The 17,687-nt window shown below is 35.7% G+C and overlaps 1 protein-coding gene across 1 annotated transcript in view; it reads right to left on the reverse strand.

Annotated features, from left to right (window-relative positions):
- Window positions 1-4,869: 4,869 nt before the first annotated feature.
- The window catches only part of NECTIN3 (nectin cell adhesion molecule 3), a 50,526-nt gene continuing 37,708 nt past the window's right edge, over window positions 4,870-17,687 (reverse strand). Inside the window, exons 4-6 of the mRNA XM_086463458.1 lie at window positions 16,021-16,138; window positions 12,970-13,121; window positions 4,870-5,462 (exon numbers count right to left, since the gene is read on the reverse strand). Coding sequence (XP_086319584.1) covers window positions 4,870-5,462; window positions 12,970-13,121; window positions 16,021-16,138 — 863 coding nt within the window. The remainder of the gene's footprint in view (window positions 5,463-12,969; window positions 13,122-16,020; window positions 16,139-17,687) is intronic.

Genomic DNA, 17,687 nt, shown 5'->3' on the forward strand with positions numbered 1-17,687 from the left:
CAGCATAGATTACACCTTTAAGAAGTTCACACACTTTCAATACTCAGATACGCTATTTCAGCATTACTCTGAGAAATGTTCCTTCCATGACCAAACAGAAAGCATTGTCCTGCACTAGCACTCTTGGTGGTATTTGGTCCAGCCACCCGATTTAAAACTGGTTGAATTAACAAAGCTCATGAATATGATTTCAAAAATTTCACTACTTTAATAACTACTAGCTGCTTTATTTTCGATTTCAAAGCAAGGTGAAGTTACAGAACACGTTTTGCACTTACATGAGCAAATGAGGTGTTAATTCAAAAAAGTTAGACAACTATGGCTTATTATCAACCTTTCTTTAATGCCACTGACGTCTGCAGAAAGGAAAAAGGGTAAAATCCGGGAAAAAGAGATATGCTACTAGGAGCAATGAACATGCAAACTCACTAATACTTCACTTACAAAAGCAATCCCCAAGACCACCTATCATCTCTAGGACTTCACACTTCAAGCTACAGGAAACAATCATTTTTAAAAGTAAATTTTAACAAGCGTGAAGAAAAGCTTTTTTTTTCCCTAAGCATTTTTCTTTTGACCTCAGCATTTTCAAATCTGATGTTTAACAGCTCTCATACTGAATTAACACACTTCTCAGTCTTTAAAGGTCACCCATTTCACTATGCTAGGAATTCAGTAAAACTTAAGTCTCTTAAAACAGTGAAAGCTGCTAGCATACTTCAATTCAGTATCGTTAGGGTTTCAAACTGGCACCAACAGACTTATTAAAAAGTTGCATAATTGGAATAACTCACGTTAGCTTCACTAAAACTTCTACCTGCAAAATACAGGCAGCATACAAAAATAATGCTCTGATCTACACTGATTACTGCATCAGAAAGGTAACAGCAAAGGAGTTTAAAATTAACACAGCTCTATACTTGTAACATCGTTCAAATGCATTTTACTTCAACTATTTTCCTTCAGAAATAATCATATGCTGCATTTCTCCAAACACCACACAATCATTCTCTACTTAATCTCTTGGCAGAGCAAATTTTCTATTCACAGGCTAAAAACTCAAGAACTATGCAATATGTTTTATCAGTTACTCATAATTCTAATGCTGTTCTGCCTGGATGCTGGAAAGCTGGACAAAGTAATCTTTTTCTCATCCCTCATTTTGAAAAAAAAACACAAAACAAACCCACCCCAAAACTCCAAAACAAACCACCTTACTTCCAATCTGATAAAGGGATTCCTCTCTTCTCACTGCACATGAAAGACCTGACAGCAATACTCCCCTGGGATCACTCACGCATGTATGTTTAAATAGCTTCAACAAAACTGAAATAAGGATATTTTGTGACTTTCTTAAAGGGATAAAGTCATAGATTAACAACTTGCAGGAAGCTAATTCACTCCAGAAGATTAACATAACATACTACCTTCAGTGATCATTGTTCTATTTTTACAACACAGCTTTCTTGGTGTAAGCTCCATTTGTCTGTCAGACACCCGTCTACGTACATAAGAACCATTAATTCCCATTTTTTCTCCTGAAGAACGGACACATGAATCAGTGGAAGGTTCACTTAACCACTGCATTTTAATTGGCTTAAGTTTAGTTTACACTGGGTACCCTCTTGTTTAAGTGACCCCTGAGGAACACCACTCATCACAGGACTCCACTCTGACATCAAGCCACTGATTACAACTCTGTGTGCAACCATCCAGCCAATTCCTGATCTCAGTGGTCCATCTGTAAAACCCATGTCTCTCCAATTTCAAGACAAGGGTGTCATGTGGGACAGCGTCAAATGCTTTGCACAAGTTATATGCACTGTTAGGACCAGAATTCATGAAGTTGCTTTGGTCTTGTGATTTTACCAGAAGAGTTGGACTGTTTCATACTGTACTAACTTTACCGTACCTTTTTTTCATGTAAATTCTGCTGTAATGTTGAAACACCAAGAAGTATTATTATACTTTCATTCAAAGTTCAATCATTAAATCCTATTTTGGGTGAGATGGCAATAGCCACGTATTATAACTCTGAACATCAGGAAAAACAGAGATATCCCAGGAATATAGCAACATACAGGAACTGAAGTGCAATTACCACAAGGCTCACAATTTGCTTTTCTGAATTGCTTTGGCAAAAAAGTAGGCACAAAAAAAAAAAATCTATCAAACTAGAGGAACAATCAGAAACCTACACTACCATGCCAAGCTGAACAAGCCAGACAGCACCTATGATACATGGTGCTAGCTACACAGCGTTTCAGCCACCCGTTGGTCAGAAATAGATGGGAATTGATTCACTCAAAGAAATAATTGAAGAGCTACAGCAACTGAAAACAAAAAATTAAAACAAAATAATTTTTTTTTTTAAAGAATGTGAATGCTAGATAGTGTTATCAGCTGTGCTTACTGTGAACTTGTTTGGACAGTAACTATCCTTATTTATCATTCTCAAGGCTCATACTTCTAAGAGTTTTATAAGCTTAGGGTCTCCAAGAAGAAACGCTAAAATGCACATCTTGAACAGCTTAAATACTTTAGTTCCTTCTACCCAGCCTCTGGTTTTATTATGCTTTTTCATCTCCAATTTCAAGGACATCTGTCAAACATTTTTGAATGCTACCTGTGTTCCAGAACATTAACAAAAAGTTTATTCACACAACAGCCATTTGTACTTACAATCAATTCTTTTTACAGCAGAAATAATGTACAAAACATTGCAACACGCGTAAGCCCTATCCCTATTATCAACTTCAACTCCAAAACATTTCAACTTAACCCATAAGAATTAAATATATGTATTTTTAAAAAAAATCAAAACAAAAAATCCACAGAGACAAAAGCAAGATATCCCATGTGGAGGACAGGCTTATCGTTATGTTTATTTCCAAGTAACACCATCTTTTAAAGATGACTATCAAGTATTTTTTTATTTGAAGAGACATATGATCTCTATTCCAGAAGTAATTTGGTTTAGAACCTTCTGCTAGAAACATAACTCCCTTCCTTGTGTTGGCACTCAAACTACAAACACACACAATATCATTTGCTATTGTTCTTGAGGCTTCGGTCAATCATGTATCAGCACTCCATTAATCCAAACAGAAACTTAAGTTGTTTAGGGATGTTTTTCCATTTGAATTTCAAATAAAGCTATTGTCTTAATATTTTTTAAAGACATGCAGTCATATGCAATCACAGTGTATTGTCTACAATGCTCAATACAACTATTTTGTGAAGCTCTAAATGCCATTAGCTACCAAAGATCATGAGGATAGAAAAGAACTTCCAGCACTAATGCTTCTGAAGCAGCCATAATTAGGCAGCCTACTTCATTTTAAATGTAGCAGCGATTTTTCCCTTTTCAGGTTTCAAATACTAATAGCCTTATCAGTTTAATTTTCTCGAGCTAAACACTGAAAAACAGCACTTCAAAGGATCTACTATTCTAATTATCAGTTTATCGTTGTTCTGTAATTCATCTAAAGTTATTTCAATCCTCTACATAATCAGCAGAGTTAGTTTGGTGAACCTGCTCAAGACAAAGTAGAACTATTTCAGATGCCAAACAATATGTCCTACATACAATGTGTACAATGTCATTTTAAAGAACAAGAACACAAACATATTGTTAAATCATTACTAATTGTTTGTGAAATTATTTGCAGGGAAATCAAACTGCACAATTTATCTAAACTCCTGTTTCATAGATTCTGTAGTTGCACCAGAGAGCATGTTTTCACTATTATGACGTAGCAATGCAAGAGTCCACTTCCCTACTAATAATCTGAAACTCTAGTTACCCTCTTCAAAGCAAGCATTGCAACTTATTCAGAAGCAGCATAAAACTGCTGTTCTAACTTCTAGTCATAAAAACTTTAGCAAATGCTTTGACACCTCTTAGCATGCTTAATGTTTATGGGCACCTAGGAAAATAAGCAAATTCACATTAGCCTCCAGCTTCGAAATCTATTAAGTTTTCTTCTTAGTTGTGTCCAATTCTCGAGTTTTCAAATTCAATGGTAAGATTCCCACAAAGCCTCAGAAAAGGTCTCTAAAATTGTACCCTGTGTACTTGCAAAAAGATACTTGTATTTGTTAATGAGTTTTGACATCCTGCCAATTACAGGCCTAACAAAATATCTTACTGTATGTGTGTATATATACAGACACTAGTATAAGCTTTAGAAATCAATGACTATAAAAATAATTTTTCATCTTATTCAAAGACAAGCCTTTGACCTGTTTACACAGTTACTCCTCAAAATTTTGTTCATAAGTTAGTTTCAGTGCAATAACTTTTTAAGTACATAGTTATACAAAGGCTCATTAAAATGCTAAGAGGTATTCTTTTGTGCAGAAAAACCTAAAAGTAAAGCTTTCATTCTGCTGTAACTAATTGGTAAAGTATTTGCTATACAGAAGTATTAAGTTTATCATGGATGGTATCTAGATTGGAATAATTCACTTAATCTGCAAAGTAAAAGCCCCAAAAGATTGTATTTTATCATCACCTCAGGTAAGCTTCTTTTTAAATCAGAGAGCCAAGACAGCCACTTTTTATTCTTCAACAATTTTGAATGGTAACTTTAATTTAACCTTTTTTTACCTCTGACATAGACCAATATAAACACTCTGCATTAAAACTCAAATCTTAAACAGTAGTACAGCATTGGGAAAAAAAGCAGCTCAAATACATTTTCCTCAGATTCAGTATTTCTATTGTGTCAAGTCACAATATAAAAACCTTCCAAAAAAAAAATCAGTTTCAAAAAGTTTATTCCTCCCCTTGTGTAAGTATAAACAATCTGAAAGTGATCAGCCAATGAAGTGAACTGTAGGTACACGTTTAGTTTTCAGTGGTTACTACACATACCACTCCCTCCGAGATATTACCGAGCCATCTATGTGAGAAACAAAGTCTTCTTCATTGTCATCATAACATTCACCACCCATATACTTCATTCCCAATGTTCCACCTTCATAGTAATCCATTGGACTTTCATAACGTTCCTGGTACCTGTTAATACTGTCTATATTGTTCCACTCTGGTTTCTCAGGATCTTCTAAATAATCTTTAGATATTAAGCTGTTCATTGGATGCTTTATTTCTTTTTTTATACTGTCAGGGTAAGAATCCACATCATCTGACTGAAGAACATCTATTTGAGACTCTTTTTGCATATCTGATGGTGGAATGTAGTTCTTAGCAAAGTAGTCACCACGGAACGTCCGTCTTCTCCTATAGCAGATAATTCCAACCAGAACACTGACAAGTATGAGGAAGAGAGCCCCACCCACAGCAGTACCGATGACGGTACCCCAAGTGTCTTCCTGCATTGCTGGCAAGGTTGATGTTGGGAAATCTATTATTCTAGGTTCTGTTGCTAAACCTGTGATGCCATCAGTCGAAGGATGCCAGGGAACCGTGGGCAGTCGAGTGGTAGTAGTAGGAGGATCTAATGGAAAGAGCAAAGAAGTAGACAAGACACAGAAAAGGCACAAGAATGTCAATGCAAGCTAAATCAGTTAAGGGTTTATAAGAAAGCCAAGTTGATGGGTATGTTCTACAAGAATAGTTTTTCATTCTCAGGTTCATGGCACTACAAAAAGTCTTACACTTTCCACAAGCTTTGAACTAGCTTCATTACACTTGGTTTTGAGCTATGCTGCAGCAGGATCGGAAGTACAGGGAGAAAATGAAATAAAGATTATCTTTAAGTAGACATCTTGCCCTCCTCAAAGTAAGGAGGTATAGCTTTTCTGCTCAGATGTTCATAGTTCATTATTCACCTCCCCCATGGAATAATGCTGTCTATTAGGAAAAACCCAAGCAAGTTCTCTATCTTTCCAGCCAGCAGTTAGGAATACTGGATCAAATTAATTGATAATGCCACAGATTCAATTATGCACATTAAATTCCCACTTCAGAAATTGAGTGGCACTGAGGATAAGAATGAAAAACTATGAGTTGCGTGCTTAGTTGGCAGCACATGAACTACTGATTTTTAAGCTATTCTCTCCAAAAACACCTTTTGCAATAATACAACTTACTCAGCTTCACCTTGGGATTAGTGTAAGAAGCACAGTTAAAAATGGCATGTATTAATCTCAAAATAACACTGATGTTGAGCAAGAAGCTTTCAGAATTTTAAAAATAAAACCTGGAACACTTGAAGTAAAAATGATTCCTATGCATTCCTCCTAAAAACAATTTGATCACTAATGCACAAGGAAATTTCCATATTCATTCCTCCATATAAAATATCAACTGGTTTAATGTCAGCTTATGCAAGTAAACAATAGATTGCCAGATACCAAATTTCTCCAGCACTCAGGTTTTTCCTTTGTTCTTTAGGTCTACTGGAGTTATATGCATCTGTATTGAAGACAAGGTTGCAAGTGATGGGCTGGTGACACTGAGAAAGCCTCCTGAGATTATCCCAGTCAATCGCAGTGTTACATGCAACTCCCGTTTCTATTTCTGTGCCACACTGAATAAAACCAGCTTTTTGCCTTGCCCAATGAAAGGTAATTTTAAAATCAGTAAAGCAACAAACACTAAACATGTTATTAAGGCTTGAATCTTTTAGAGAGAATATTACAATGACAGCCAAGTAGCTCATGACATCGTTATTTAGTTAAATGCCCATAAGCAAGATTCACAGAACTACTACTACCATATTACAGAGGCACCCTAAATTTACTACCACAGAAAGTAAAATGGAGATTTGTCAAGCTTCTAGTTATTTGACAAAGTGTAACTTTAAAGATTCATAAATATGATTTTTAATCTTACTACCCAGAGACAGCCATACAATTCTCTCATACTAGACAGAATTGCCACATTTGTCATGATCACTACAAATTATACTTCAGACTGCACCTCACTGCTGAATGCAGCATTTTAAGCTTGACATAATAAGTACAGTTTTACACAGATTTTGAAAGCACATAATTACATCACTTGACTATGTAAGAGTGGTGATTTGTTAGGGACCTATATATAAATGAAATTAATTTGACAGAAGACAGGAAACTGAACAAGGAAGATGTGCTACCAAAATGAACAAGAGGAATTCAGATTATGATTTTAGTAAAAACTGATCTAAAGTGAGTTTAATAATTTAACAAAGAAGCAGAGATTAAGGAATCCAAGTTTACCAGGGTTCCCATGTCCCACAAATCCATAGATCAAGCAAAATTCAAAACCCTCTTCCTTAATAATGTATTTGCTTTAGACACAAGATTTGTTACCTTAAAATACAATTTCAGACAGTATCAGTAAATACCTTCTTCCAGGCTATGTATAGTTTATTTTTTTTTAAACTGGCTTTGTAATTGTTCATCTACTTCCTTCTGATACTGAGGTCTTACGTCATATCCTCTACATCCACAATATAAAATACACATTCACAATTATTTAGTATTTGCATCCTGGCAAGTTTAACCATCACACATGTGAAAAACACAGTGGCAATTACACTCTTAATATATTAAAATAGCAGTGTTTTACAAAAAGCTTTTCTTTGAAAACTTCTGTTTCATCCACCAGTTGTTAGGTTGTCCAGCTGTGTTATCTACAAGCACTATTAACATATTAATCTTAAAATTCATTGCAAATATATCAATTCAGTGTTTGTTTGTATGTATTCCTAGAACACATGCCCACTAATACTCTTTCTATTTGTATCAGTACCTTTTGCTGTTGTTGAATGACAAAATTAAAATCATCCCTCCTTGTTTATAAAGCCAATTACAACTAACACATGAATAACTTCTGATGTCACCCAGAGCTTCCTGAATGTAAAACTGATTTTTTAATTTCCTGCACCAAGCAATTTTCCAAAATAGAAAACAACATTAAGACCAGGAATGCCAGAGTTCCTTAACTCTACTCCATATTTTGCTTGTAGATCACATCCGTAATGTTACCTCCACATGAAGAAACCACCACTTGTCTGCTGGGGTATGAAAGACTGTATTCTTTCATACCACCAAGCTGTTTAATTATAACATTTCACATTATCACCGATACCTGTTTCTTCGAGTTCTTAATGCTTTTCACAAAACATTAAGCACATAATTTTTATTTTAAGTTAATTGCTTCAAATGGTACTTCATTCAAAAGCATCAATTTCCTACTGATTATTTTAACATTTTACTTAAGACCCAGCGTTTGGCAGCTCTCAGCCCTTTCACTGATTTAGGCTTGTGTTGTTGCACAAATCACAACAATATATCAAAGTATCCATGCAGGCTAGGGAGCTGAAAGTGGCAGCAATCCTGAAAAAAATTGTTTTTAAGTTAAACGTATCTTGATTTCCATTTGTGTCTTACTATGTTCTGGGCCCTGTTCAAATCCTTATTACACATACCCTGTAGCAATGATGAGGACAAGTGAAGACCCATAAAAATCATCTTCTATTATTGTATAGCTACCACTCTCAAGTAGGACAGGAGACGTAACTGAGGAACACAAAAACCTATTTTCTGGTATGAAAGAGTAAACCCATCAGCTCACTCCATACACAAAAAAAATGCAAAGTTCTTCTAGTTTGTTTTCAAGCCTTTTGTAGTTTTCTACCAAGAAAAACAAGATTTGCTCTTTACTTCAAATGAAGCTCTAATATGTTCTCAAAACACTATGGTCCTTGTACACTACACTTAGTTTTCCCTCTAGTACTTATTTTCCAGGTGTTTTCCACGAAAGCTGGGCATTACAAACACAGCCCTTTCTTTCAACTACTGAAAAGCTTATGTAGCAACTCCCTTAACAGCAGGGAAAGTAGCCTTCCCACAAAAGGCAGCTTTGTGAATGTCTGAGATTGAATGATTTTGAAATTTATCATTGTTTCTCCAACTATTGCCACTATAAAGTCGAGCAGTGGGTAAGGACACTGTGTAACCCTCTCCCCACAAAGTGCCTTGTGTATACAGGTTCCACAGTGGAGTTAAACATTTTACTTCAGACTATCTTCAGTTTGTTCCCCCTTCACTCTTGGGGGCATGATAGATGTGAAGATTGGTATCAGCCTGAAGCAATCACCAATTTCTTTCATCAATCATCCATTTTCAAAGTTCAGTGTATTTTTACAGTTTCTAGCTGAGATTTCCACACATCAAGCAGAACATTTTGCATTCTTTGGGACACAAGGGAAAAAACTGTTATCATCAACACAACCTCAAGCTTGCAAGAAATATTTGGCAACAACATTGTAAGTTCAAAGCCTGCTATACCAGGCAGCATGCAAGTTAACAACTTAGGGTATCCTTGGACCCCCTTTTCTGTACAGCAGAAGCAAGCAGTTTCTCAATATCCCTCCTCATACACACTTTAGAAAAGAGACAAGAGTGCCTGTCTCACAGTTCTCTTCAAGAAGAAAGGTCTGTATGTTTTGACGAAACAAAGGCAAAAATGATGACCACCCTCTGCTACGTTAACCCTGACAATATCCACTCTACAAGAGTACAGCTGTACTTATAAGTCACATCTCCCTAGAATTGCTAGGACTGCTGGCTAACAAAGGCTGACTTTACTTTTAACAAAAGTCTCTTCCAAAGGCAGTCATTTGAAAAGACGACAGAGGAAGCAAGTATGTTCCCACCTGAACGCGAGTCTCACAGGTCACCTCTCTCTCGTAAATGGAGAAAGGCGAAGCCTCAGCAAACAGTATGAAGGTGAGGGAACACAGAGCCAAGAAAATCAAGTTCAATTCCTTGTGTAAAAAACCGAAGCCAATCTATATTACAAGATGAAGTGCTTTACATGTCAAGCTCACAGCTTGTTTTGGAAAACCTGTTGCAGTAGGACTAAGTCAGGAACTTCAACAACACTTTCTCACCTCTGAACTCTGCGAGGAGCATGACTTGCCTTACTTGGACAACTATACAAACCAAGTTTAACTTCGTATCACTGAACAAGTAAGAAATAACAGAGGTATCTATGGCTTAAAACCAGTATTATAAAAAGTCTCTAGCTTCAGACACCATTTTAGTATTTCCCTATCCATATAAATATGTATCATCTCCTGTCACTAAAAGCTGGCAAATCTACCATTTAGTTCCTGTCAACTACTACTCATATTTCCCTGTTCCACCTCACAAGTATTAACATACAGGTTAGGAGCATTACAGAAATTATTAAAAATACAGCTTTATTTTTTAACAATGCATATTAGGACCAAGAGCAGTTCTTGCTCAGCTTACATTCCAACCCTACACCACATTTCAACTTAATAGTTATTTTTTCCTAGCAGTTAGAACAACTTTACAAGTACCAGCATCTTGACTGTTCAGAAATCTAACTCCATAAATTCTCTGACAGTTTCACAATTAAAGTTTGGAAGACTGTGTGACAATACAGCTTTGTTTACTAGCTTCAAAGTTTCACTTTATGTTTTTGCCAAGTTTTATATAGTGGAAAACAGCTAAGACAGAAAAATAAGCTAATTAAATGATTGGTCTACAGTACAGCGGTGCCATGTTCACCACTACTAGACAATACCTGCTCAGTTAAGTCAAATAGTAAGATGGGAAGCAGTTCGATTTAAAGTTCACTATTTCAGTCTTATTTTCTGTACTCCTGAGATCAGTCTCTATGTTCCCTCTGGAGAGTAACTGAATTATTAAGATGGATGTTTTTGCTATTTCACAGTCATTTACCCACCTGCATAATTTTAAGGGCACTTCAATTATTTAAAGAGCCAGTCACACTGAAAAGTTATTGTTAAAACTACAATAAAATGTGCTTAATATTAATTTCTGAAAACAATACAGGTGCTATACTTTACAAGTGCCTCAACTATCTCATTTTAATCAAGTCTCATAGTAAGAGTTAATACTCAGTGCTTTTAAATCAGTTTAGTATAATCTGCGCTAAGGCATCTAGAGCAGAGTGCTGGATGCTTGTCTCAGCATTAAACTGATATGTACAACTTCTCTGAGCATTAGTTGTAGTGATGCAGCACCAGATTTATTCTGTCTAAAAATCATCTGCATTTTCTTAGATGTTGATCATGCCACGCACTCCAAGATTAATACAAAGTTTTAAAAAACTGAAATTAATTTAATGTCAACAAAAGTATTCGCTTTTATTGGCGTACATTACTTGTAGAACCATGACCCTGTAGGTTCTCTAGGTTCAGTTTTGGCACTCTCTAAAAAATGCAAAGTTTTGCTATTTTCAATGAAGTTATTACTACAGCAAAACAAAGTTCTGCAGCACAAGAAGCAGCAAACACATAAACAGTATCCATCAGTTCACCCCAGAGACCATCTACTGTAGCTTAACTATCTCTGCAATAAGCTAGTTTAAGTTATGCTGCATTTGCCATAGACTGGAACATAAGCCATCATCACAGCTCAACTAGCATGTATGTCTATCCTGCTTTTTCAAAAACTTGATTAATTTTAGGAAACATTATATATGATTTCACAGTTAACCCATTTTAGTCTGTTAGTCACACAATTTAAATGACAACCTTGTATTTTCATGCATGACAGTCATGGCAAAAAGCATGTGTTCTACTTACAGCAGATCATATTCACAGAACTGACAACTTGAAAAGTAGTAGACCTGAAAAAACTTCCCCCTCCTTACAGTCAGAAAAGGGCTGAGAAGAGAACTATAAACTGTATACATTTTCTAAGCAAGTGTATTTGCAAGTTACATTCCAGGAGAGTATTTCATCCTATTTAATGATGATATTCTATTTATTTTTCTTTTGGTTGATACTTCTTACAGTATCTCTTTGTTTTGAGACTTTTACAGAACCACGAGTTCTCCTCCATAAAGGAAGCATTAGAACCAAGCATCCAAAAGCCAGTTAATAAAATCAGTTAATTAGAACTTACTAGTTTTCCACAATGGCCTGCAGTGTAGCTATGTCAGACTGAAACACCACCCTTTGTTCTAAAGATGCAGGTAACTATCAAATACGAATTCTGACAGATGTGGCTTCAAACATCCTGTACCTTTGGTTTTAATCTTAACTTTTCATTCTCACCTAAACCCTTCAGTGTTCACAGTTAGTTTTAAGTCCTTACGAAGAAGTCATCTACGTTTGTATCCTGTACCCGGCCAATATGCGTTCTGACAATTCACATTGTAGAATCACTGATGTCAAGAACCTGCTGAAGAGCAGCAACACCATGAAGTTATAATTTTTGTGTCTATTATTTTCCTTAAAAAAATGATAATGTATTAGTACTTACTGATCAAGCTACGTATTAGCTAATTGAGCTAATCCATTAAGGAAAACTGGAGAGCTTTTTCACAATTGTACATCACTATTCACATATGCCCTAAGTCACACTGTTCTTTCACAAAAGAGATGTCATAACAAAACATTAATTACATGGTGTTGAGAGATGCAAGGATGTTTTCCAACAGCAGTGGTGCTAAACAGACACACAAGTTATCCATATTACAGTAAGCAGACCAGCAAGAGTTCTGCATGAGATCCTTAACTTTATGATTACTGGATATCTGCATCCTGTGAAAAGGAGACAAGTAGTAACTGCAGTACAACACACATTCAGAGTATAACCCTAACTTCTTTAAAGCACAGCATCTTTGACTTTTCTGAATGCAGTTGTTCCGGTCCCACTAACACTTTTTTTCCAATTCATTACAGACAAGGTACTGTTTATTGCATTCAATGTGTCTTGTGAAACAGGTAAACACTGGGAAAAAAATAATTCACCCATCAATAGAAAGTAATAACCTAGCACTATGGGAACTACCTCAACCTTAATAATTTTCACTGTACATTGCTGTTATTGAAGAGTCAGTTTAATCCCAAGTTTTACTGTAGCTCTCAAATCCATACTTTCAATAGCTTTTCACACAATTAAAAGGCATACATGTTTTATGCATCAACTGGTTCTTCAGTTCGCCATTTCAATCATTGACCAAAAAAATTCCAAGTTAAGGTACTGTCTTTGCTGAGAAGTAATACTTACCTAGTATATAGATAGTCTTCTGATCACTTCTCTGTCCAAGGGAATTAGTCACCTTACAGATGTAAGTCCCACTGTAGTTGTAAGTCAACGGGCTGCTGAACTGCAGAGTATTGTTGACAGATAGCAACCCTTCAGGCCACTGCCCATCCAATCTAAAACAAAACAGTTAATTACATTTCAACTGTGAAACTTCATGACTAAAGTCTAAATAGAAGTAGTTTAAAATAATATTTGCAATAGTTGAGTGAACTTTTCACTGTGCTCTGATATTATCAGTGGGCTTTCACTGGATATTCTCAGTGTCCACCTGAACATTTAGTATTTAATTTCTGTGCCAAATCCTCTAAATGTCAAATCCACTAGCACTAGCAAGCTGTCTACGAATGAACAATATGACCACTAAGAAAACATTATCTCAGAGCTTAGAGGAATAATCTAACTCAAGCTCTAAAAAACAACAAACTAAGAAGCACTTAAGCTGCTGTTGCTTAAAAGAACAAAACCTGTTCTTTTGCATCTAGCTGAGCTATTACAATAAATATTTCTGTCAGTACACCCTTCATTTACAGAACATCTTGAGTATGATTTCTGCAAGAGTTCAAGCAGTTTCTTCCCTCTCAATCTGCCTCTTCTCATGCTCTAACACTTTTCCATCTAAATTACAGCACTGAAGACAAATCTGGTGCTTATTGATACATTTGGGGAAATAACTGGTTAAAAAAATTGTTTCCAATCAACTAGCTTTTTCAAATCTACCATTTCCATGTAGTATTCTGCATGTAATTGCAGTAACAACCATGGAAGCACAACAGAGAAAGGGGAAAGGCACTGCAACAGATTTAACAGAGCTGCCAACTGCCCATTAAACACCTGTGTAATTTCATGCCATTGCATCCTATTTTGCTTTTATTTAAGCATTCATTAACAGCTAAGCAGGACCAGGCCAATATTCAAGCATGTGATCACCAGCTCTCAGTATCTTAGAAGCATTTAACAAGTATGATTTTATGAGTATTATTAAACAAAAAATCCACCCCCAACACTAAAATAGGTACTCAAATGGAAAAAAAACCCCACAGTTAACAGTAAACATGTTCTTCAACAAATGTAGGTTCCAGACAACATTCCCATTGCTTTGCTGACGATGATTATTGCCCAGAATTGCTTCAGCCATATGAAGTTAAGTGATTTAGCATGTACTTCTAGTACTATGAATTAAGAAGTATTTATGCAAAAAAAAATTAAGTAGTAAATTGGTTTGAAAGCTCTATTCTAACAAAGTTCCCACGCGCAACATTTCAAAGTAATATTGACCATGAAAATACCACTATCCTAGCAAATACAATGTCACCTTTCCTTCCAAGGGATAAAGATTTTTTGGTATGGTAGTTCTAGAAACTATTATAATTTGAAACTAGCAAGACAGAATACAATTTAAACATAGCTAGTTTCCATTGCCTCGAACACTCAAGATACCCTTCTCTTGTATAGAATCCTACACTACACCCCCCTTACACACCCACTGAAGTTCCTCATTCACCAGTATTACAGCTTCTTGGATGAGTTTTGTTGTTGCTCAAACAAAAATGTACTGAAAATTAAGCTTTTCTGTTGATTCCGTTTTAACCTTAGAAGTCTAGAAGTGACCTCTGAAGCTTGCCAAGTGCTTTAAATATATTTAAAGAAGAATGAGTATTTCTCCTGGAACTGGGAAGAGGTTGTATTGATCAGTTATTACATACAATTCAAATCAGAGAACTGAGAACCCAGTTCATCTGAAGAAACAAGCAGTACTGCTGTTGAGAGCCTGGCACGTTTTTTTAAACACAGTAACTTTCGTGCATTGAAATCTCTCATTATGCTAATTTGAGCTAATCATGGGATGGTGATGGCAGCCTACTGTAGCACACAGGCAAAGCATACATTTTACTAAACCTATTCTAGTGTAGCCATGCTCTTCTGACTAGAGTTAGCTGCAATGCTGACTTAAGATTTCAATGGCTGCTTCTAGAACCGAGTCAGTTATAGGAATATTTTATTTTCACGTGAAACTGTCATCAAGCAATTCCAAACTTGCCAATTTTTCAAACGACATTATGACTACTGTTCCTATGTGCTATTATATCTACCATCGAGAAGGTACAGAAATAGATTACAGCTTCACATCAGTAAATATTCCTGTGATTTTACCAACAAAAGCACTATAACATAGCTACATATAAATTTACACTGTCCTTAGGAAAGTTATTTCCTTTGTTTCTACAAGCAACAAATCAATTTAAAACAACTGAGTTTACTTAACTCCACGCCCCCCATAGGACACATTTTGATCTATGCTTGCTTTTATTGTCTTCCTCTGTCTCTTGCCCAAAGTCTATCCATGGCTGCAAAACCAAAGCAGTGAATTTCAGAGTAGGACCCACCCAATCCATATATTCATGAAATGTGGCTGTTAAGTAAGATTTGGGGTTTTTTTGTTTGTTTTTTTTTTTTTGTTTGTTTGTTTTTTTAACTAGAGACATGTGTTCAAGACTTAGCTTCCACCACTATGCAAAACACTGCATTTATCTGTCTTGGCAACCACTTGAGCACTTTTCAAAAACAGGACAAATTCTGTAATTCAGTAAGCAGTATTTGCCATCTCAACTGTAATTTCCAGATTTTAAAATGCAAATACAGAAAAGTCTGTTTAAGTGTTTACAAACTACTTCAATAATAAAACAGAACTTAAGAAATACTACTTGGATCCCTACAAGATTTATTGGGCTTTATTCTATATACTGCCACATACCTAGTTTAGTCTATTTTATTAAGTAACTACAGGTTTTATCCTGAGAGTAACGACAAACTGTTCAGGCTTGTAAATTTACCAGGTATCCACTCACCTATATTCATACATACATACATCTTGTATCCTCCTTTTAAAAGGCTGGATAATACCATTACAACCCAATACAAGTCATATACTCCTTTTCCAAACAGGTGTTTACTATAAGCTAAGAGGTTATACCACTTTAATCATGTGGCAAGGTCCTTTTTATAAATATTTACCTGGTCCACATAAATTCCATAGGTAATGGATTTGCATCAGCATTACATCTCAGCTGAACATTCTCTCTTCCAATGAACCAGTTTCCATCATAGCCAGTTACTGAAACCTCTGGGGCATCTGACAAAAAAAGATTTAACCTATCAACAATCACAGTATTTTCTTTAAACATGAATTATGTGTAATGGTCAGCTCAGTGGAGCAAAGGTGGTTTTTCAGGGGGTTTTTTGTCTGGTTGGGTTTTTTTAAATGTAAAAACCAACAACTAAATACAAAAAGAACACCAATACAGTTCCAACCTACAGCATAATATGCAGCAGTGGATTAGAGCAAGAACAGTAAGTTGTTTTAATCAGTGCAACTGTCCCACTGTGTTTTTTCAGCAAACTTGCAGACCTTTGGGGAAGTGAGAGGACTTTCAGAAGAAAAGAAATAGTTTAATGCTTTTTGGAAGTGAGGAATGGTAATTTAGAGCTACTTCTCACTAACAAGATATAGCAAAGGATCAGAAACAGCATTTTGAGAAGCCAGGTAGTTAGTAAATCACAAAAAATTTCACAAATGCCAGTTCAAAAGGCTAACAGTTATCCACTGGCATCATAATGTAGAATTATGTTGTTATGGCTCTAAAGCGAGGAGGTCACTTCAGATAAGTCGGAGAGACCCAGCTGAAATACTCAGAACCCAGCAAACAGAAGAAGTAGTAGGATTTGGTATAAGCTCCTACAGCAGAGATGGAGGAGTAGCTGCAAAACCCGTAAGCATAAGGGAAGACTGAAAGAAGACTAGACAACACAGACATAAAGTCTCTGCTTTTCATTTGCTGCTGTGTTGCTTACAATACATTTTTTGTTAAAAGTTCTGAAACATGCCTTAGCACTAATTTTGAAGAAAAATAAGTTTAAGACCAACTTGTCCCCTTTTTTCACTTTAGATATGGAACTCCATTCTCTTATTCACTCTTTGAAACAATAATGGGAATAAAGAATCTTCACTTCCGTTTCTTATCAGTGGCACTTCAATCTAGAACTTCCTTTCAACATTGACAAAATAAACCACTACTAGTCACTAGTTTATGCCCAAATAAGTGATTCTTTACCAAACAGAACAAAAACAAACCCACAGGAGTTTCTAGTCAAACCAAAACAGCAAAGTTCAGTTTTTACAGTCACTACATTTCTTCTGATTGAACTAGCAGATATCTGATTTAGGAACTTTAAAGCAGCAGACAGCTAAGACAGGATACAAAAGGAAGAACTTGAAAATAGCTCGGTTTGGTCACCTATGCATCAACAAACAAAAAACTGATCACACGCCTAAAGCTTTTTTTTTGTCTTAACTGCTTTTATTTAAGCAGCATTCTAAGTGTTCTCACTTCATGTGGTTTAAAGACACAAATTCGTTCAATAAGCCTAGTATAGGTTTGAATTACATGAGCAATCTGAAGCTAAATAACAAACATTAGGAATGTATATATTTTCTTGTTTCCTTATGGAAATTGGAGTGGAAAAAAGCTTAAAGAGTAATTTGAAAATAACTTACTGACCCCCATGAGACCACTTTCAACTTGTCATCTTAAACATGAATCTTCTTTAGAATTCTTTTTTAATACTGCTGAAATTGTAAGGCACTATTAACAGTTTACAGATCAACTGCGTTTGTTATTTTG

Source organism: Leptosomus discolor, chromosome 1 (assembly GCF_034619465.1).
Source record: "Leptosomus discolor isolate bLepDis1 chromosome 1, bLepDis1.hap2, whole genome shotgun sequence".
NCBI lineage: Eukaryota > Metazoa > Chordata > Aves > Leptosomiformes > Leptosomidae > Leptosomus > Leptosomus discolor.